The following is a 21327-nucleotide window of genomic DNA, read 5'->3' as shown; positions in this document are numbered from 1 at the left end:
ACATATGTAATTCTTTTTGTTCAAACATTTATTCTGTATATGTCATTAACATTTCAAATCATCAAATAACTTTTTTTGATAAATTGAACCTTTTCGAAAAAAAAAAAAAAAAAAAAAAAAAAAAAAAAAACAGTTCTAAATTAATAAAAGCAAGTATGAAAAAAGTGTGAGAAATACAAACAACAAGTTGAGGTTGTTGTTTAAGTAAAATTTGACAGTCCAATTGCAAATTTCCAACGTATAAATGTTGAGATCGAATGATTTTGATAATTATTTTAATTGAGACTATAAAAAAATGTGTTGCACAAATGAATGTGAATTCACTTCTTTTTATCATGATGGATTGCAAGTTAGCTAATTTGTCATTTTTAATTAATTTGATATAATTTTCTTATTTGTTTTTTACGTGATACATATCCAATGATAAACTTTATAAGAAACAATATTTCCGAAAAAAATTGAAGATTAAATAATTGAACAATTTCAAAACAGATTTCTTTCATTTCAATAAAGTTCAATAAGAAAATCTGTCAGAAACATGCATGATGATTAATCTGAACGATTGATATTTCTGGGAAAAATCTATTTCACATTTAAAAAAAAAAAAAAAAAAAAAAAAAAAAAAAAAAAAAAAATATTTATAATTCAAACAAACTCAAATTTTAAAAAAGAATAACTTGAATTCCATAATATACCAAGAAAATGTTTTGTTCCTTTTTTGAACAATTTATTTTCTATTTGTTATCTGTTCAAATGATTTTCAAATCGAAAAAATTGTGAATTAAATAATCAAAATGTTTATTATACAGACATACTGATCTTTTAAAACATTTCTTATGTGACAACGGATACAGTTCATGTCAAAATATATAATTGAGTAATTTTCTTGCTCATTCTATTTAGGCCGTTTAAGGCTATAAGACGAGACTTTTTATGGCATTTCGAACGAGCAACATTTTTTTAAGAAAAGGTCCTTTATCAGCGGTGTGGCTTGCTGGAACAACAGCAAAAATATCTAAAAGAGTTATCGAGAGAACTGATATTGTGGAGGCAAGTAGAATGATTGCTTCAACTGTTTCTCCAACATCAATTCGAGTTGGAGGAGTTTTATTTCTTGGGTTGACACGGATCTTGGATCGAAAGAGTCGCCTATTGGAGGCTACTGTTATTCATGCTATAACACGTTCACAATTTGTATCGTATGGAGCAGTTATAACCTTACCAAAAAGCAAAGGTCGCGCAGTAAGAAATCAGATAACTTTGAGTGACACGCTTTTGGAACAAAATGATGCACTGCTTCTTCCATCGAACCAATTGCTAGATTTACTTTCCAATGAGGATCATCTTGCAAGACGAAGTCTTGAAACAGCATCTACAAGAGCAAAACCTATGAACACAATTGTTGGAATCGATTCAAATTTGCATTTTCCACAATTGTTGGACATTCCACAAAGAAGATCCGATTTTTTTGTTGGAACTTTGGCAAATGAAGCAAATTTTTCTGAGCTTGATTTTTTTCAGAATGAAGAAGACGAGTTCTATGGACTTATGGATTATGATACGTCCTCACTCGTAATTGGTTCTCCTTCATTTGAAGCAGAAGACGACTCAAACACCTTGATGGAAGACGATCTGCTATCAGTCACGCTCAGCCCAGCTGCTTTTTTACGGACGCCTTCGACTGTCAGAACAGAAAGAGGAGGAAAAGCGCTTCTTGAAGTCACGCCTTCTTTTTGGGATAGTGCAAAAGTGGCTGAGATGGAAGAGAAAGACGGGAAAAAGAAGAAGAAAAGGACTTTGAATGACAAAACGAATAGAAACAGAAACAGAGAAGAGGAAAAAGAAGATGATGAAGACAATAAAGAAGAAGAAGAAGAAGAAAAAGAAGAAGAAGGAATAGATAAATGGGGAGGAAGAGGAAACGAAGCACAGCAAAATGAGGGATATGACAGGGAAGAAGAGGATCAGGAAAGAGCACTGAAGGTGTTTCGGTTGCTAAGGCAGTTTAAGCATCCGATTGTGGATGAGGTTGGAATGATTGACAGTGCGACGATGAAAGAATGGGCGAGAGATGCGACGATGCTTGTGAGGGGGAAAAGGGAAGAGGGAGAAGAGAGAAGGGGATATGAGGAGATAGAAGGAGGAGGAGGAGAAGAAGAAGGAAAGAGGAGGAAAGAGAAGAAAGAAGAGGAAGAGGAAGAGGAAGAAGAAAGATTGATTGAAGAAGAAGCTGAAGGAAGAAGGAAAGGGAGGAGAGGAAGAAGACTGCGAAGAAGAATGAAAGCAATGTTTTTGGATCGTTTTTTGAGGAATGAATTTGACGAGAAGAGAAAACTGAGCAGAATCGAAGAAGTATTTGCAGAGAGATTTGGAATGAAAAATGACAAAGAGAAAGGAAGATGGAACAGAAGAGGAAGTTTGGTGAAGACAAGATCAGATGAAAAGAAGGAGGGGCAGATGAGGAGAAGGATGTTTGAAGAAATGTATGTGATGAAGTTGTATTGCTGTGCATTCTATTCTTTTTTAATTTATTCCATTTAATTTTATTTAATTTTTTATTTTAATCACATTTATCATTATTTTATTTTATTTTATTTATTTCCTTTATTTTCTTTCCTTTCTTTATTCTTCCTCCCTCTCTTCTTAACTCAAGTCTTCGATATCCCTCTCTTTCACGTGCTCAGCTGGTGAAAGCAGAAAAGAATTCTTCACTTGAAAGAGAAGACGAACAAGACGAAGAGAAAATGTTGGATGCATTTAGCAGCAGAAGGAGAAGATATTTTGAGAGAGGAAGAAGATTAGACGGAAGAAATAACAATGATAATAATGATAATAATTATAATGAAGAAGAAGAAGAAAGAGGAAGAAGAAGAGAAAGAGAAGAAGAGGAAGAGGAGGAGGAAGAAGAATGGTTTGATCAACCAGCAGATGTTGGGGCTGTAGATGTGCCACGAAGAAGAGGTGTCTTATTAATATTTGAAAAATTTGAAAATTATACAGAAAATTACGTTTTATTGAAAAATTTATATCTTTTTGATATTTTTTTGATACAAATTATCATATTCTTTCTTTGTTTTTATCTCTTTTTTATAATAATTAATAACTTATGTGACAAATGCGTTTTCATCAATAATTTCAGTATTTGATCCATCAAGAGAACACGAAGAAAACGAAGAAGAAAACGACAGAAACAGAAAAGATTATTTGAAAAGCCGATTTTCAGGTTCAACAGCTCAATTTGAAGGCGGTTCGACTTCTATGCGAAATACGTTCATAACACCAACACCTGATTTATTGCATAATGATTCATTTCCTTCTCCTTTCTCGAATTTCTCTTCTTCTTCCTCTTCTTCTTCCTCTTCTCCTTCTCTTTCTTCTCAATCTCCTTCGTTATTCTCATCTTTTCATCTTTCTCTTTCTCCTCCTCCTTCTCTTTCTTCTTCCTCTTCTTCTTCATCAACTTCTTCTTCATCAACTTCTTCTTCTTCTTCTTCCTCTTCCTCTTCCTCTTCTTCTCCTCTTCCTATTTCTCTCTCTCTCACTCCATTTCTGCCTTCTCCTTCAAAAACACTCTCAAAAAAGCAGAATTTGACAATCAATCAACAAAACATGATTTCAAAGAAGAAACAAATGAAGTTGGATGACTTGAATGGAAAAGAGGAAGAGGAAGAGGAAGAAGAAGAGGAAGAAAACGAAATGGAAGAAAAAGGAGAAGAAAGAAAGGGAGAAGAAGGAAGAGAAGAAGAAGAAGAAAGAAAGAGAAAAGAAAGAAGAGAATTAAAGGAAGAAGAATTTAAAGAAGAAGAAGAAGAAGAAGAAGAAAGCAAACTTGAGCTGCAATCAGTGCCGTGGCTGTTCAAAGTGTTCTATCATCGGCTGAGGAATCAGATTAGACGAGAAAGTGAGTGGGATTGTGTGGTTATACCTTCTGTTGAAGAGGAAGAAGAGGAAGAAGAAGAGGAAGGAGAGGAAGAGGAAGGAGAGGAAGAAGAAGAAGAAGATGATGATTATGATTATGATAATGCAGAAGAAAGAGAAGAAGGAAAAGGAAGAATGAATCATTTCAAAACGTATTCAAATGAAAGCAAGAAGAGAAAGAAGACGATGAAAGTTAAGAAAAAGAAAAAGAAGAAGAAGAAGAAAACAAAAAATAAGAACAAAAATGTGTGTAAAGTGGCTGTGAGCATTGTTTGCTTTCTGAAGCTGCTTATTTCGCACAAGGCTGCTATTCTACTGCACCCGGGGATGATGATAGAAGGAGAAGGAGAAGGAGAGAGAGAAAGAGAAAGAGAAGAAGAGGAAGGAGAAGAAGAAAAGGAAAAAGAAGAGGAGAAAGAGAAAGGAGGAAAGGGAAGAAGAGGAAAGGGAAAGGGAAGGGGAAAAGGAGGAAGAGGAAAGGATAAAGGGGATAATGAAGAAGAAGAAAGAGATGACAAAACAAAGAAAGACAAACAGAAAACTCAAAATGAATCAAAAAGAACTCAAAACAATCAACTTTCTTCTCTTCAATCACGACTTCAGTTTCTTTCATCATCATCAACATCATCAACATTTACTTCTTCTTCATCAATTTCTTCTTCTTCTCCTTCTTCTCCCTCTTCTTCTTCTTCCTCCTCTTCTTCCTCCTCCCTCTCTTCTTTCCTCTCCTCCCCCTTTACCTCCTTCTTCACTCTCTCATTCCGCGAAATGACTCGAAATATCAGCAGAAGTCAATGCGCTCATTTGTTTGCTCTTCTTCTTGTGTTGCAGGCTAAAAAGTTTATTTGCTTGTTACAAGAAGGAAGTTGTAAGCCTATAAGAATTGCTCCGAATGAAGAAGGGTTGAAGAATGTGAAGGTGAATGTGAAAGGGGTTGAGTGGATGAAGGGGAAGAAGGGAAGAGAGGAGGGAAGGGAAGGAGAAGATTTTGGAGAAGAAGAAGAAGAAGAAGAAGATGATGATGATGATTATGAGGAAGAAGAATAGAAGAATTTTATGTGAGAAAGAAAGTTGTTCAATAAAAAGATTTATAATAATTTTTTAAAATTAAGATCAATTTTAATTTTTTCACTTTTATTTGTGTAAAATATGATATAACAGAATTAGATCTATTTTTCTGAAAGTTTGTTTTTCTTTTTTTCTAATGAAGTAATCCAAAAAAATGCAAATGTTTTTATCATCATAAAAATTCTGGAATTCTTTTGCAACCGAACAAAGCAGGAAAAGAAAAAATAATAGCGTTATTTCTTCAAAGCGATTCACAAATAAAAAAAGATTCACCCCAACGAATGACAAAGAAACAAACAGTAAAAAAGAAAGAAAGAAAGAAAATAAATTGAAATGAAGAGATTAATCAGTCAAAAAATGATTAAAAAAAATATTTTTTAAAATTGAAATGAGATCAAAAAATGTGAAAAACATGGACACAAATAAGACTCTTTGAAAAGATGAAGGAAATTAGAGGCGAATGAAGATAAGGTACATACTTCAGCAAATAAAAGAATTAAAAAAAATTGTTTATAAAATATGTTGAGAATATCATTTTCTATCGAAATAATAAAAATTTCATTTGTTGCTTCATCATTATTAACAAAAACATATGGAAAATAAGTTATTTTTTTTTTCCTTTTAATTTTTGATTAAAACAAACCGCATCAATCAAAAATTTATCTCATTTCTTATGGCTCCTCCATCTTCTTCAGTATTCTTTTCCTTTGTTTTTCTGCTCTTTTTAGCTGGCTGGCAAAGTTATCCAGTTCCATCATTGACATCTCAGCTGAACATAATTCGCCTCTTGTTGCACTCAAACTTCGATTCTTCACACAACACCCACTTTTGGGGCTTCTTCCTCGCTCCTTTGAAAGAGAAGGTGAAGTGCAAGTTGGAGAAGAGGAGGAGGAGGAAGAAGAATAAGATGGAGAAAACGAACGGAGACGTGACATATTTTGTGGTGATTGCCTGCGCCCGGAAAAGTTTAAGGGCGGCGAAAGGGGCGACCCAGAATTTGAAGGAGAACCAGGCCGTGACTGAGCCATATAAGGAGAGGGATACAGCGCTCGTGAGTTCGAAAAGCCGAGTGAGGTGTGAGAGCGTTTGGGAGGAGTAGGTGCAAAGACGATTTGAGCAGAGGCAGCGATTGAGGTGATGTGAGGAGGAGAGAAAGGTGCAGTGGAAGAAGATGCCAAGTTGGCGGCATTCAGTTGCTGTGTGGATGTGATGGTCGAATCGATGAAGTCCTGTTGTGTGATTGAAGAAAAGCCCCGTGTTTGGATGGGAGGCGATTGATCTGCAAAAGAAGCTAATGAGCTTGTCGTTGATAGAATTGGTGTTGGAGATTGAGAGGAGGACGTGGATTGGATTGTTGATGAGATTCCAATGTCACCCAAAGTGGAACGTGATTGCCTTCGAGAAAGCGTTTGTGGAATATATCCTTGCTCAATAATAGATTCTTCCAGTGAATCCAAAGGAGTTGCAGTACCACTTCGACTTTTTTTGAGTTTGTGCATTGTACCAATTTCTTTCTCTTCCTATGATGTGAAAAAAATATTTAATTAAATACATAAAACAATATAAATTCAAACTTGTTGGTGCTCGATGTACTGTGTCAAAAACCGATATCTTTGCGATTCTCTATGAGCCTTCTGTTTCGAACGAAAATATCCTGTTACAGCTTTCTCAATTGCATCACGTTCTTGTTCCAATTGCTTATGCCCTATTTTTTCCACAATAATATACATATCAAAAAAATACTATTTTTCGTTGACACACTTTGCTCTATTTCTGGTCTAACAACCAAAGCTCTTCTGCTTGCAGGAAGTCGATCAATCTTCGCAAGAAATGAAATTGACTTTAATAAAACGATTCAAATCTATGTTGCAAACTCTATCCTTCGAGTAATACCACCATTCCCAAGTTTTAACTTTTGGAGGCGAAGAAGAAGCATGAGATCGACTTCGATGAACTGGAGTTCCAGAACGAGATGAATACTGGGGTGTTGAATTAGATGAATCCATATATGAAGATGAGTTGAAAATAATTGCTTCCAAAACAAATTCTCAAATAACAACAAGCAGTTTTTTCGCAAAACTTAATGCAAGTGGGAGTAGATCGTTTGCGATCGTAATTAATGGTACCATTTTCTGAAAGACAGAAGAGAACATTACGTTTAACAATGCTAACTGTTGCCTTTAGTGTAGGATTTACTGCCTTTTGGATATTTGGTAATGTAAATCGTGAATTTGATGTTGGAGAGAATAAATTGGATAATTCTAAAAAAATTGGTTTGTCGAATTCCTTAGTAAATTTAAAGAATTCATTATTTATTAAATATATTTTTCTTTCTTTTGTTTTCTTTATCATTTTTTGCCAACATTTTCTCTTCAATTTTATTTTTTTTTCAATAAAATTTTCAAAGAAAACAAACCTCAGAAGTCATATCTGACAATTTTTGATGATGCTTCATTACAAAAGTCACTTGAGTCTGAAATTCCAACGTTGGTGCTATAGTTTGTTCAATTGTTCCACATATATTTATTATTTATTACTTGTTTGAATATTCTATTTACAGTCATTCTCCAATGTGCGGACAATGCAAAGTTTGCAATCACCTTTCAATTTTGTTAATTTTAATTCCATTCTCAGCAATTTTTCCCGTTTTATGAGCATTTTGCTTTTGTTAATCGTGATAATGGCAAATTTAAAATCGGAGCTATTGACTGTGATGAGCTTTATGGTTTGAAGACTGTGTAATATTTGCCTTTTTTATTCACAAATTCTTTAAGATGTTTGCTTGCAAATGCAGATTGATATGAATCCATCACTCGTTTTGTATGCTCAATTTTTAAAAAGTTTGTTTTATGAAATTTTTTTAAAACAAAACAGATATCAACGAAAGGTTGCTCATAAAATTAACATTGACAAGCCAGATTCAATTCTTAGCTTGGTAAATAAAGTTCTACAAAATAAGTGAAACAGGAAGTATTTCAGCAAGCATAATCATATGTGTTAATATCCAGTTCCGTTTTTAAAGAGACTCCAGCGCTTTTAACCAGAAATCTTGTTATCATAAGTAATTTGTTGCTAGATTTGAATCGGTAATTCACGTTATTTTTCATATTTGCCAAAAAGTTTTCCATTTCACGGTCTTCATTTTTGTGAATTTGTGAATATTTTAAAATGCTAAAACCGAAAAAATTCTTTTTGTCTTTTCTAAAACATCTAAATTGGAAAAATTACATTTCAAATTCAAATTTTGTTATGTGACAGGATCTGAATATTCACCTTAATTTTGGTTGAAAACCTTTAAGGAAAAAAACATGAACAGCTTAATGACTATGCTTGGATCGACCGTGCTTGTCGGAAAAGTTAAACAAGAGCTGTTTGTGTATTTCTTTTTATTTTTTAGGATTTTCAATCTCTAAAAACAATTAGGGATTCATCTGTTTCAACCGTTGAGCAAGCAATTTACACTTTGAGAGCAAAAAGCGATGCTTGGCCGAAAATGTATTTGGAAAAAAAAGAAAAGTTAGAATCAGAAGATAAATGTGAATGGAAAGAATTTGTAGGAAACGATATGATTTCAATGTATTTTAGCCTTTTAAACACACTTAAATTTGAAGAGCAAGTTAAGCCATTTGAGGACATTTTCTATAACATTGCGGCTATGAATCCAGTTACAAAGCCTTATGTTGAAAATCCAACTGGTGAAAAGTCAGAAGAGGATCCAAATGATGATATATATCACTCATTGTTGTCCGTTTTGCGTATTGCCACCTCTTCCCTTGATGAAAATGAAGCACCTTCATCTTCTGTCCCACAAAATTCAGAGCAAAAAATCGATCCTCTCACGCTAACACCCGCACTTGCTGCTTTAATTGTAAAAATCCAAGGACCTTCATCAAACCATCACAAAACCAAGCCAGAGGTTGCTCAGCTTCTAATTCCATTTTTGTTGAGACAACAATTTCAACAAGAGAAGGGTTGCTGCCATCAATGCCACTGCCATGGAGGTGGGAAATGTGGTGGATGCTCCGGGGGCAAATGCCATGACTGCAAAGGAGGCGAAGAAGAGAAAATGGAGGAAGATGCAATCATTAAAAGATTAAAGGAGTCTGCAGATGCTGAGAAAGAAATTTACGATCTTCTTGTTTCTCCAGCATCAGAAGAAACTACAAAAAGCGCACAGAAGATGGTCGGACTTGGCTCATCATCTGTTTCCTCACCATCTCCTGCGTCTTCTCAGCCTCTTTCATCCACTTTTTCTCCTTCTTCGCAGATGGTGTTCCGCTTGCTGCAGGTCATCCAGGAGCAAAGAGCGCGGGAATTCCAGCAGTTTGTGGCAGAAGCGATTCCGCTTTTTGTGAAGCTGTTGAAACAGGCTGATAATTTGACAGTGGCTGCGTGTGCGGCTGTGGGTATAAGCACACTCTGTATGATGTGTGTGAAGGAGAAGGACGAAGACGAAGATGAGGAGGAGGAGGAAGAGAAAGGGAAAGAGAAAGAAGCCAAAAGCGAAGCAACAGGCGAAGATGCCAACAAGACAGCATCTGATCTCATGTGCAAAGATGTGCTTGTGGAGAACCATGTTGAAGAAGAGCTTTTGGCGTTCTTCAAGAAGACCTCGCTTGACTGGGCAAAGGAATACTCAGCTGCTGGAATGGCGTTCCTGAATGTGGGGTGTGTGTGCAAAGAGGAGATGAAGGAGCCAATAAATGTGCTGACGTCATTCATCAAAGGCGAAACACCTGCGATGGGATTCATGCCGAATGCGATGGCGGCTGTTGGCTTGATGACGCTGGTGTCGGTGAAAGGTTTGCTATTGTTACTTAATTAAAATTGTGATTTTCTTAAAACTATTAATTTATGTTTGTGATAATATTTCGTTGTGATGCATTTGATTTTTCACATTTGAATGACTGCCATTGCTTGCTTTTATTTTTCATAATTTTCTTTTTTTTTTTAAAAATAAAAATTAGACAACCATAAAATGATATTAGGAGAAGATTTCTTGGATAATGCTAAGCTTCTGTTAAAGTATGCTTTGAAATACAAATTTTCATTTGACTTTTTCTTTTTTATCATTTAATTTTTTCCCTATTGAATTTGTAATGCATTTATTATTCTTATCTGAACAATTTATTTTCATAATATTTGATTTTTATATCATTCTTTTATTTATTTTATTTGTTTTATTTGTTTTATTTAATTTATTTATTTTTTATTTTTATTTTTATTTTTCTTTTTACTTATATATATATAATTATCGTTAAATTAGGACTCGCACTCAGTACAACTTCACTCGAATCTACCATCTTCTGCATCTTCTGTGTCTGATGCACCACAAAGGAACAGCAGAAACCAAAGAGCGAATCAAAAATGCCATTCCAGTTGAAGATATTGATGCAATTCTTCAGTTAAAATCGAATTCCTCCTCTTCATCTTCCTCTTCCTCTTCCTCCTCCTCTTCTTCCTCATCCTCTTCTTCTAATGAGCAGCAACAATATATGCTGAGAGTGACAGAAGAAATGGAAGCTATTTTGAAGCAGCTGAAGAGCGAGCTGTATGGAGACGATGAAAAAGCGAAGAGTTCTTCTTAAAAAATTTCAAAATTATCATTTTTTTAAAAGGAATTCTTTTTGTATTTGTTTGCGTCTTCTGATTTCGATTCATTTTGGACATTTTCTTTTTCTCTCTTTTAAAATTGCTTAATTTGAAATGAGTCACTCTTTATTTTATTATGTTGGAGTTTGCGTGGTATTTAATTCTCTTTCGAACAGTTGATTAAAAAATGAACAGATTTCAATTTTCTCAAACGATATTTTGTAACATTTCACTGAGTGAATCTAAATTATTTTTTTTAAAAAAAATTGAATATTTTGGATATCTTCGCAAAGTGTATTTATTTTTTTGAAGAACAATGTTGTCAATTAAGCTCAATTGACTTTGAGAAAAAAACTTAAAAAAAAAAATATAAACAACAAAAAAATAAAAATTAAAAAAGAACTACCATCTTTTGAAATGAATATGTCAGAAAAAAAAAGAAGGTTGATTCAAACAACAAAATGAAGTGATAAACACTTAAAATTAAAATCAATTTTATTTCATTGGGAAAATTTTACAATTGACAACAAAAAGGGAAAATGAATCTCCAGCTTAATTACTCAATCATAGGAGAAAGTTCAAAACAAACTTTTTTTCTTAAAGAAAGAAAGAAAGAAAAACTTAAAAAAAAAATATAGAATAGAAAAGAAAACGATTACATATGCATTTTTTTATCAAACGATTGAGGCCATAAAAAAATCCAAGTGATAATGCACATGTAAAATTCCTTGGAATGGAACTTCACATTTTCTAGCAACAGCTAAATAAAGAAAAATGGATAGATGGAGAGAGATAGAGTAAAAAAGAAAGAGAAAGAAAAAGAGACATATTTCTAAAAAATCCAATAAGTTGTTTCTTTCTATGAAAAAAACTAAAAATAAAAAATTAAAAATTAAAAAAATTAAAAATACCACAAAATTTTTTGTGAAGAAAGAAAGAAAGAAAGAAAGAAAGAAAGAAAGAAAGAAAGAAAGAAAGAAAGAAAGAAAGAAAGAAAGAAAGAAAGAAAGAAAGAAAGAAAGAAAGAAAGAAAGAAGGCAGGAATGTTATATAGAATAATGAATATGACAGAAGAGAACGAAATACACATTTAACAAAATGTATGGTCACACGAAGGAAACAAATAAATATCTACACAAACTGAAAAAGTGATAGTGAAAATTATTGTTTTTAAAAAACAATGATATTATTTTTTTGGATAGAAAATAAAAATATTAAAAAGAAAAAAGAAAAAAGAAAAAAGAAAAAAGAAAAAAGAAAATTAAAAGAAATAATTGAAAATAAAAAAAGAAAAGAAAAGAAAAAATTGAGATTCACAAAAATATTGGACTCATATACGCTAAATGCGAAATATGAACAAAGTTTTCTTGAGTCAACTCACAAACAATGAACAAAGTGTGAGTCAAACAAATTAATAATTTTGTTGATAAATAAATATAAAATAAAAAAAAGAAATCAAATTAATAACATTCAACAAACAAAACAGGCAAATAAGTTAATTGCTTATATATGATGATGATGATAATGAATATTATGATTTTGAAGAATATGATGATTTTTATCAAAATCTTCAAAAAGCTTTAACTTTTTCTTTCTTTTTTTTTTCCCTCTCATTTTTCGCTGTTCAACGATGGTGATTGGTAGAAGGATGATAAGGAAGAGAATAAAAAGGAGTGGAAGAAGGAGAAGTGGAAGTGGAAGAGGAAGAGGAAGAAGAAGGATAAGGAAGAGCAGAAAAACTTGAAACGGAAGAAGAAGAAGAAGAAGAAGACGATGATGGATAAGGGAGAACGGAAGAAGAAGAAGAATGATAAGGAAGAAATGAAGAAGAAGATGATGATGAAGGATATGGAATTGTAGGAATCGATGATGAAGAAGATGAAGCAGAAGAAGAAGCAGGATAAGGAAGAAACGAAGAAGTAGAAGAAGAAGGGGAGAGAAAAGGAGGAGAAGGAGAAGGCGAAGGAGAAGAAGAAGAAGAAGAAACACCTTTTCTCTGAAGTTGAGTCAGAATATTTTTAAAATCGAGCATTTGAGGAGAAGTTGAAGACGTCTTCTTTTGCGTGTATGATTGAGGGTATATCAGAGGCTGGGCATAAGAACAAGGATTGGGAAGAGAAGAAGAAGAAGAAGAAGAGGGAGAAAAAGAAGAAGAAGGATAAGAAAAACCAGGTTTATTTGGTTGATTAGATAGATTTGAAAGATTAGCTTGAGAGGAAGGGTAATTCAATTGATTAGATTGTTTTGACTGACTAGACAGTTTTGATAGAAGAGATTGAATGGACTGTTTAGATTGATTGGATGGATTAGATTGGTTTGATTGGCTTGATTGGTTTGATTGAGAGGAAAGAGAAGAAGAAGAAGAAGGATAAGAAGAAGAAGGATTAGAAGAAGAAGGATAAGAAGGATAAGCAATCGGACGCGGTTGCGTAAGATTTGAGGGAAATTGAGAAGGATTAGAGAGATTAGAGAGATTAGATGGATTAGATGGATGAGAAGAAGGAGAAGAATGAGAGGGATAAGGAAGTTGTAATGAATGTGTTTGTTTAGAGGGAGAAAGAGAAGAGGAAGAAGAAGAGGAAGAAGAAGAGGAAGAAGAAGAGGAAGAAGAAGGAACATAAGGAATAGAAGGAACTGAAGAAGGGAAAGAAGGAGGAACCGGAGAAACTGAATGAGCAGCAACAGAAGAAGAAGGAGGAGGAATCGGAGAAATATTACGAGAGAAAGAAGAAGGATAAGGTATGCACTTAGCGTTTGTTACAGAAAGAAGCAAATTTTCGTTTCTTCCCTCAGAAACAGAAGAAATGCAAGAATTGAGATGGCCATAGCTTTTCTGCCTTTCTTGTTCGAGTTGTGCTTCAAGCTCTTCTTCTCCGACGATTACGACGCCATTAACATTGGAAGAAGAAGAAGAAGAAGAAGAAACAGAAGAAGAAGCAGAATTAGTTTGATTGCCTCCAACTCCAATCTTCTGCTCATTTGCTCCGTTCAATTCATTTCCATTCGCATTCTGCAGATCAAACGAAGAATCCTTCTTCAACGCCATCAGCGACGAAACCTGCTGCAGCAGCCCTCCCCAGTGCTTCTTAAACAACATATTCGCTTTCGCCTTCGACTTGCTTTCTTCACTGCCTTCATCATCATCATCGTCATTGTTATTATCATTTCCTTCTTCTCCTTCTTCTCCTTCTGCTTCTTCGATCTCTTCATCCAGATAGTCTTCCATCGTGTAGCCAAACACATCATAAGGCGAATCTGCTTCTTCTTTCTTCTTTTCTTTCTTCCCTTTCCTTTTGCCTGCTTCATCATTTTCATTTTCGTACTCATTCATCTCTTCTTGTTCATTTTGGTACTGCTGAAGAGAGGAAGAGGAGGAAGAAGAAGAAGAAGAATTATTCGAACTCTTCACCATCTTCGCCGCTGTCTTCAGAATCGTCACTCTTTTCTTCAAGTTCATCTTCTTCTGCTCTTTTAATATCCTATCTGAGACAATTGTTGCCCATCTTTGGTTCTTTACTGCTGGTATATGCGCCTTCTTCTTCCGCAGAGGGCGAGGTTTCGTGGGTTCTGAAGAGAAGAAGGAGAAATACTCACAAGAGGGCAATGGAGAGGTGCTGAGGAGGGAGTTTGGGGTGTTTGGGTCGAAGGAGATGGAGAGGGGAGGAGGAGGAGAAGAAGGAAGAGGAGAAGAAGAGGAAGAAGGAGGGAGAGTGGAAGGGGAAGAAGAGGAAGAAGAGGAAGAAGCAGGATAAAATGTTGTTGTTGTTGATGATGATGAGGTTGTGGCGGAAGAAGAAGAAGAAGAAGAAGAAGAAGAAGAAGAAGAAGGAAAAGGAACTGGAGAAGGACAAGGAGAAGAAGAAGGGGATGGGTTGACAGAAGGATAAGCAGAGAAGATGTTTGAAGAAGGCAGTGAGATGTGCCGAATCTGATTGATTGAAGGCAAAGATGCAGATGGAATAGGAGGAGGAGGAGGAGGAGAAGAAGAAGAAGAGGAGGAGGAAGAAGAGGAAGAGGAGGGATATGAAGAAGAAGCTAAAACAGTTGTGGAATTAGTAGCATTAGTAGCAGTAAAAGAAGAAACAGAAGAAGAAGAAGAAGAAGAAGAAGAAGAAGAAGAAGAAGAAGAAGAAGAAGATCCAATAACGCCATTAACACCATTAACTCCATTAACATCATTCCCGCTATCTCCATTCCCCACACATGGATGATACAGTGGATGCAGATCCAGATACGTATGCACTTCATCCTCATAAGTGCTGAACGATGCCCCCTTTGTCTCGTCATAGTCATCAATTTTCGCCTCCACTTTGTGAATGAACTTCGACTTGATGCTTTTCACAAGCCAGACGCCGAACCTGCTGAGGGCGACGCTCAAATAGACAAGCAACTTCACCCCAGGTCTTGCAAAGCACAAGGGATAAGTTACATATATGCTGTTTTGGATGATCATGCATAACTCGCAAATTAAGCCAATCACGAAATGGATGTGGAAGCCGACTTCTAAATACCAGATGACGTCTGTGATAACCGTGAATGAATATTGCAAGGGAACCTTAAAAAACGTGATTAGATTGAACTTATCCACCCAATACTGAGCAGCAAAGTAGAACGCTACGATGGGCACGATGATTGGCAGGAAAGCAGAGACAAACGCTGTTGAGAGGACAACTTTCACCAGATGCCCCATCTTCACATCGAATGCCCAGTGCGGCGGCTCAAACGACTGGTTGAGCTGGTCCTGGGGGCACTGGCTGACAAAAAGAAAGTAAGGAAAGCGTTTCAATCGAGTGAAGAACTGGGTGATGTCAAATATCAAGCGGAGGGCAATGTCAGTGAGGATGATGATGAGCAAGTCCACTGCAACGTCGTCGAACCAGGCAAAGGACATGAAATATCCCGTTTGCCCGATTTGTGCTTCAGTGTTGAAGAAATGAGTCCCGCCAATGAACAAAGAGAGGACGAAGCTGACGACGACGGAGAGGAGGAGGTTGGAGAACCAAATGCGGAAGAGAGAAGAAGAAATGGACTGGGTAACAGTTTCGGGCTTTGTGAGAGGGGTGAGCTTGCGGATGATGAAGTTGATGACGAAGGAGAGGAAGGAGTTTACGAAGGAGATGGCGAAGGAGATGATGACTTCGGTGGCTTTGGTTTTGTATGTGCCGAGAAAGATTTTGAGGCAGACGCCGACGAAGACAAGCACCTGGTTGGATGATGATTGGATGGAGAGATTGGAAAGAAAGAAAGAAAGAAAGAAAGTGGAAAGTGGAAAGTGGAAAGAAGAAATTAAATAAATATTTATAAATTTAAATATAGAAAAGCAAATGGAATGTTTGGAATTGAAGAAGACATGATTCAAAATCGTTAAAAAAAAATAAGAGAGAAAGAGAAAGAGAAAGAGAAAGAAAGACAGAGAAAAAGAGAAACAACAAAAGAACATACAACAGAAAAGCAGTCAGTGATGAGTCTTCGGAAGAAGCGGTTGACAGAAGAGTAGCCGACATTTGAATAGATCAAGTCAGATGGCTCAATTCCATTGCGAACACTGACTATGCCATTGTTTATACGCCTGTGGAAGAAGAAGATAGAGAAGATAGAGAAGAGGGAGAAGAAGAAGAAGATGATTATGATGATATTGTTGTTGATAAGATTAAAAGAATTTCATAAAAAGGAAGAATGAATAAAGAAAAAAAAAAAAAAAAAAAAAAAACAAATTGAATATAACGATAAATTTCAAAAATATAAGTTAATTAATTTTTCCCCTTCCATTTCACAATTCCACCCCCTTCTTCTTCCTCTTCCTCTTCCTCTTCCTCCCCCTTCCCATCACCCTCTCCCCTCCTCCCAATCACCCTCACCCTCACCCTCGCCCTCACCTTCACCTTCACCTTCACCCTCACCCTCACCCTCCTCCCCCTCCTTCACACATGTTTTTCGGCAGAGAGACAGAAAAACCCAGTGCATTTATTCCGAGCTTGCTGCAGTATTCTTCAGCACATCTCCATCCGCACTCAGCCTTGTCGAAGGTGACACACGCCACGCCTGTGGAATTGTCTTTAATTGGGTCAGAATAGGAGAGACGGTCTGTGCAGAGAGAGCGGATGCGGTTGAGGTAGTAGACTGGAAAGAGAGAGAAGAAGAGAGAGAAAGAAAGAAAAGGAGGAGAGGAAGAGGAAGAGGAAGAAAAAGAAGAAATGAGGAGGAGAGGAAGAGGAGAGGAGGAGGAAGAGGAGGAAGAGTAGAAGAGTAGAAGAGAAGAGGAGAAGAGGAGAGGAAACATGAAAAGATGGAGAGAAGGAGGAGAGGAGAGGAGGGGTGAGAAGGTGAAGAGAGGAAATGGGAAGAGAGAAAAGAAAGAAAGAAAGAAAAACAAATAAATGATATGGATAAAATTTAAGAGAGGAAGGAGAAAAAGAATTAATAAAATATTTTTTTTACATTAAAAAGAAAAGAAAAGAAAAAAAAGAATAGAAAAGAAGAAGAAGAAGAAGAAGAAGAAGAAGAAGAAGAAGAAGAAGAAGAAGAAGAAGAAGAAGAAGAAGAAGAAGAAGAAGAAGAAGAAGAAGAAGAAGAAGAAGAAGAAGAAGAAGAAGAAGAAGAAGAAGAAGAAGAAGAAGAAGAAGAAGAAGAAGAAGAAGAAGAAAAAGAAAAAAGAAAGAAAAGAAATATATACCTGTGTCTCTATTTAAGCCAAGAGATCTGAGAAATCTCCCTAAAGAAGTATCTTTACTCTCATTTGCTGAATTCAAGTCAATCTGAGGAAATGAAGAAGAAAGAAGAAGAAAGAAGAAGAAAGAAGAAGAAAGAAGAGGGAGAGAAGAGGGAGAGAAGAGGGAGAGAAGAGAGAGAGAAGAGGGAGAGAAGAGAGAGAGAAGAGAGAGAGAAGAGAGAGAGAAGAGAGAGAGAGAGAGAGAGAGAGAGAGAGAGAAAAAAAAAAAAAAAAAATAGAGAGAGAGAGAGAAAGAGAGAAAGAGAGAGAGAGAGAAAAAAGGAGGAGGGGTAAGAAGAATATTAAAGAATTTAATTTTTAATAACCGATTTTCATTGTAAAAAAAAAAAAAAAAAAAAATAAAAATAAAACAAATAAAATAAAATAAAATAAATTGCGCAAACCAGTCTTTCCTTTGGAGATAGCCAATATCGTGCATATTTCTTGATTGTTGAATCAGACACGTCTTCGGAGTGAAGAGAGCAGTGATACTTAAATGTTCAATATATTGAAAATATTAATTTGCAATAAATTGTTTTTAAAAATTAAATAAATAAAATAAAACAAAATAAAAAATAAAAAATAGCATGAAATAGAAATTAATCAAGCAAAAGAGAAAGATTTTGAGGAGGAGGAAGCTATTTCCACAAAAAAAAAAAAAAAAAAAAAAAAAAAAATTTTTTTCCAAACTCGAATAACAGCATCATCTATCTTTTCCTGGTTGGGCCCAAAATTTCTGACATCGTACAGAAGAAGAACAGAATGAACTTGCCCCCACTGGCTGAAGTGCTTTGCCACCTATTTTTTTTTTTTTTATTTTTTGTTATTTTTTTCGAATTTAAATGACAACATTTATCAGAAAATAATCAAAAATAAAATAAAATAAAATAAAATAAAACGATAAAATAAAACAGAATGAGGAAAAGTGCATTTTTTTCATTTATAATGTTGTTTTTGATGCATAAAGAATAAAGTTTATAAAGCACAAAGAAGATTATAAGATACCGTTTCTGCGCTCTTTACAGATGATGGAATTCCTTCGACAAGAATTGAATAATCTCCGACAGATAAAAAACCATTATCTGCCTCGACTTTTACTTTCTCGATAAGCTTTCTTAATGAAAAGAGAAGGAAAAAGAAAGCAACAATGAAAATAATTTCCGGAATGAGTGTACAGCTTAAATATATAATGACAAGATTCTTGGAAATATATTAAATTAGTTTCAAAAGAGCAAACAGCCAGAGAGTAAAATTCAATTCGTTCTCATAAAACGCTCGAAGTACATTTCCCGGTGAAAAAACAATTGGAAAATTCATGAAAGTTATTGCGTGGGGATATTGGAACATGTACAAAACGCTTGTCGCAAGCGAAAATAAGGATAAAAATAAAAAAATTAATGCCATGTATTTCTTCAAAAATAACCCAAATGAACATTTAATATTCGCCAATCAAATTCAAAGTTTGAATAACACATACCAGAAGAGCAAAGTAGCACGAAGTTCCTATCCCTACTCCCATTTGTGGTATCGAACTCATCATTAATTCTAAATAAACAAATACATGAAATTGTGTTATTTTGAAGAGTTGTCAAACTCTTAATTGAAGGCTTCTTCTTTTCTCCTTTAACCTTTTGATCGGCTATTCTAAACGCAGCTGCATATTTATTTCCGATCTTTCAAACATAAAATTAAAAGATAAATTTATTCAAATCAACAAATTTCGTGATATTCAAACAGAAATCTTCTCAATGAATTTCATCTATCCACTAAAAAGTATTCGGCTCTCTTATTTCTATCTTTATTAAAAAATTCCGTCTTTATGTTAGAATTCTAAAATTATGAAGAAAAAACTTGATCATGAACATAATATATTTAAACAATCAAATGAAAAACTATTGTTAATTAATTTATTGAAAATTTTCTAAAAACTTAATGATTCAACTCTATTCATATTGTATTTTCTTAATATTTGTTTTTATTGATTATGTTGAAAACAAAAATTTTTATGAATTTTGGAATTAATCAGTTATTTCTGGATTCAGAATTTTCAGATTTAAAATTTCTTTGAAGTTTGAAATTTTATTAACTTGTTTGAACGTGTGAAATACAAATCATAGAGATGTCTATTTATTCAATTGAAAGCTGCACGCTACGGACACTTCTGATAATTTCTTTCAAAAAAATTTTGGATGTTTTAAAGAATGAGTTATAAATGTGACAAATTTAACAAACGTGCAAAAATTACAAAAGAAGGCTTGAATAAACTTCAATATATTCTTTTCTTTAAGAATTAAAACATTACATTTTGAAACAGTTTTGTGAATGAAATCAAGAAAAACAAAAAACGCAATACCAATTGATCATTTAAAAAGAAAGAAAGAAAGAAAGAATTATATAAAAAACTGTTGATATGAAAGGAAAAAAAATCAAAAACTCATTTTGCAATAACGTTATAATTGTGGGTTTAAAAAACAAGGAAAAAATCTGATAGAAAAATTTTTAAAAAAATGAAGAAAACAAATAAACTTCGTACTCTCAAAACTTTTTCAATATGAAAACAATTAAAAAATATAAAATAAAATAAAACAAATAGACAGTGAAGCATTTAACCCAATAGACCCAATTTCTTTATGAGCTTATATCTAACAATAAAAATTCAATATGTTGTTCATGTTTGAAATATAATCATAAAAAATTAAGTTTAATGCCATAAGAAATATATAAAGCAATCAAACTGTTGAGGAACTTCCATAAGGCAATTCATTGCGAAATTAGGAGCAAAATTTTCGCTATATTTCTTTCTAAGCTTGTTGAACTCCACAAATTGAAACTGAAATTTGAATAAATTTTCACATAAAAAATAAAAATAATAATTATAATCAGCACGTTAAATGCATCGAATTATTATCTTTCGGAATATGTAAATAGAAATTGCCACACGTTATCAAATTTTCTCTGAGGAATTTTATCATCAAATTTTTTCATTGTATCCCATGGACCGTCTCCAACACCAATGCAGATGATGGAGATTGGATACGAAGAAGCTTGAACAATTGCTCCTATCGTATCTTGCTCAGAGGTCACCTCACCATCTGTAACAATTATCAAAATGTGATACTTTATGAAATGCAGACATTACCATTTTTTTAATGTGAAAATATATTTGGAATAAATTTTTTGTACATATAAATAAGAATATAACATACGGCGCGAGCTTCTTTAACAATGTCTATCGCTTTGCGAATCAATGGTGCAAAATTTGTAGGTCCAGCGAGATTAATTCCAGAAGTTATCTGGCGATAGCGGTCAAGAACCTCTCGAAAGCCGTGTGGATGTCTATCGGGGAAAAATGGAAAGCATGCCTTATCCCTACCAAAATTACAAAACGAATTTAACAGGGAACGTAATGAATAAATCATACGATGTATATGAATCACCAAATCCATATGTTGGAATAATATGATCATCTTCAATTTAGTTTTAATTGCAAAAATGGAACAATTAACGAAAAAATAAAAAAAAAAACCATCAAAATCTTCCATTGTTTCACCAAGAATTTCAATCACTTCGACATATGGATTTTTAACAGTCATGTCGTGCAGGCTTCTGTTCTGAAATGTTCTCTCTCCCTAATTGAATAAAAGCACCAAAAGACTTGTGAAAGCTGAACAAAATATATCTTAACTTACGTTATACAGGTTAGATTTTGTGTAGTCAATTCCAAATATGATATTTGAGCTTTCAAGGCCTGCTTTTCGAATAGCCATTTGTACCTGATATAACAATAATAACTAATTAAATCGCATATTCCAATTCAAATATATAAACCTCCTTAATTGATTTGTACTTATCAGCAATTGGATCAGAAGTTGAAGAACCACAGCCCATTGAATGTTGATCTATATATATATTTAAGTTTCTGAAATTTCGCAAAGATATTGTTGAACATAATTGAATCAAAAACAAAAAGTGTTTTTCGTCTCTTGCAATTTGAAAATTACTGAAAATTGAAAGTGGAAACCTTAACATTTATTGTTTGA

General features: G+C 34.1%; 7 protein-coding genes across 7 annotated transcripts; 3 read left to right on the top strand and 4 right to left on the bottom strand.

Moving 5' to 3' along the window:
* Positions 1-820: 820 nt before the first annotated feature.
* MONOS_6839 (putative N terminus of Rad21 / Rec8 like protein) lies at positions 821-4965 on the top strand (the record flags this gene model as incomplete). Its single annotated transcript, XM_067877106.1, has 3 exons — positions 821-2483; positions 2654-2961; positions 3140-4965. Exons 1-3 carry the CDS (start codon positions 934-936, stop codon positions 4963-4965), a joined length of 3684 nt encoding a protein of 1227 aa, XP_067726853.1. The 5' UTR covers positions 821-933.
* Positions 4966-5090: 125 nt separating this feature from the next.
* Positions 5091-7076, bottom strand: MONOS_6840 (uncharacterized protein). The gene is made up of 4 exons (XM_067877108.1): positions 6861-7076; positions 6748-6805; positions 6561-6691; positions 5091-6506 (listed from the first exon to the last, which is right to left on the bottom strand). Exons 1-4 carry the CDS (start codon positions 6990-6992, stop codon positions 5658-5660), a joined length of 1170 nt encoding a protein of 389 aa, XP_067726852.1. The 5' UTR covers positions 6993-7076; the 3' UTR covers positions 5091-5657.
* A 9-nt stretch (positions 7077-7085) lies between these two features.
* Positions 7086-8172, top strand: MONOS_6841 (Protein disulfide-isomerase). Its single transcript, XM_067877109.1, has 6 exons — positions 7086-7259; positions 7394-7484; positions 7547-7574; positions 7621-7711; positions 7761-7806; positions 7861-8172. Exons 1-6 carry the CDS (start codon positions 7106-7108, stop codon positions 7946-7948), a joined length of 498 nt encoding a protein of 165 aa, XP_067726851.1. The 5' UTR covers positions 7086-7105; the 3' UTR covers positions 7949-8172.
* Positions 8173-8242: 70 nt separating this feature from the next.
* Positions 8243-10870, top strand: MONOS_6842 (uncharacterized protein). The gene is made up of 4 exons (XM_067877110.1): positions 8243-8356; positions 8410-9788; positions 9954-10011; positions 10253-10870. The coding sequence occupies exons 1-4, from the start codon at positions 8295-8297 to the stop codon at positions 10572-10574; spliced, it is 1821 nt and encodes a 606-aa protein (XP_067726850.1). The 5' UTR covers positions 8243-8294; the 3' UTR covers positions 10575-10870.
* A 1332-nt stretch (positions 10871-12202) lies between these two features.
* On the bottom strand, positions 12203-15917 carry MONOS_6843 (uncharacterized protein; the record flags this gene model as incomplete). The annotated part of the gene is made up of 1 exon (XM_067877111.1): positions 12203-15917. The coding sequence occupies exon 1, from the start codon at positions 15467-15469 to the stop codon at positions 12203-12205; it is 3267 nt and encodes a 1088-aa protein (XP_067726849.1). The 5' UTR covers positions 15470-15917.
* Positions 15918-18262: 2345 nt separating this feature from the next.
* Positions 18263-19046, bottom strand: MONOS_6844 (uncharacterized protein; the record flags this gene model as incomplete). Its single annotated transcript, XM_067877112.1, has 5 exons — positions 18263-18464; positions 18525-18697; positions 18765-18832; positions 18882-18960; positions 19023-19046. The coding sequence occupies 5 exons, from the start codon at positions 19044-19046 to the stop codon at positions 18263-18265; spliced, it is 546 nt and encodes a 181-aa protein (XP_067726848.1).
* Positions 19047-19401: 355 nt separating this feature from the next.
* MONOS_6845 (putative copine family protein 1) lies at positions 19402-21316 on the bottom strand (the record flags this gene model as incomplete). The annotated part of the gene is made up of 9 exons (XM_067877113.1): positions 19402-19929; positions 20023-20117; positions 20228-20404; positions 20494-20656; positions 20709-20754; positions 20814-20916; positions 20977-21060; positions 21116-21206; positions 21309-21316. The coding sequence occupies 9 exons, from the start codon at positions 21314-21316 to the stop codon at positions 19893-19895; spliced, it is 804 nt and encodes a 267-aa protein (XP_067726847.1). The 3' UTR covers positions 19402-19892.
* Positions 21317-21327: the final 11 nt, after the last annotated feature.

This window comes from Monocercomonoides exilis, assembly GCF_001643675.1.
Source record: "Monocercomonoides exilis strain PA203 chromosome Unknown scaffold24-1337568, whole genome shotgun sequence".
In the NCBI taxonomy this organism is placed as follows: Eukaryota; Preaxostyla; order Oxymonadida; family Polymastigidae; genus Monocercomonoides; species Monocercomonoides exilis.
Note: the sequence above shows the minus strand (reverse complement) of the source record. Positions and strands in the feature narration are given on the sequence as shown.

Coding starts and splice junctions, on each gene's coding strand:
- MONOS_6840 (XM_067877108.1), bottom strand. CDS start 6,992: ATGGATTCATCTAATTCAACACCCCAGTATTCATCTCGTTCTGGAACT. Junction 6,692..6,747: donor TAGACCAGAAATAGAGCAAA/GTGTGTCAACGA, acceptor TGGAAAAAATAG/GGCATAAGCAATTGGAACAA. Junction 6,507..6,560: donor AGTACATCGAGCACCAACAA/GTTTGAATTTAT, acceptor TTCACATCATAG/GAAGAGAAAGAAATTGGTAC.
- MONOS_6842 (XM_067877110.1), top strand. CDS start 8,295: ATGAACAGCTTAATGACTATGCTTGGATCGACCGTGCTTGTCGGAAAA. Junction 8,357..8,409: donor GGAAAAGTTAAACAAGAGCT/GTTTGTGTATTT, acceptor AAAAACAATTAG/GGATTCATCTGTTTCAACCG. Junction 10,012..10,252: donor AATGCTAAGCTTCTGTTAAA/GTATGCTTTGAA, acceptor TCGTTAAATTAG/GACTCGCACTCAGTACAACT.
- MONOS_6841 (XM_067877109.1), top strand. CDS start 7,106: ATGGTACCATTTTCTGAAAGACAGAAGAGAACATTACGTTTAACAATG. Junction 7,575..7,620: donor CAATGTGCGGACAATGCAAA/GTTTGCAATCAC, acceptor TTCCATTCTCAG/CAATTTTTCCCGTTTTATGA. Junction 7,807..7,860: donor ATGAATCCATCACTCGTTTT/GTATGCTCAATT, acceptor AAAACAAAACAG/ATATCAACGAAAGGTTGCTC.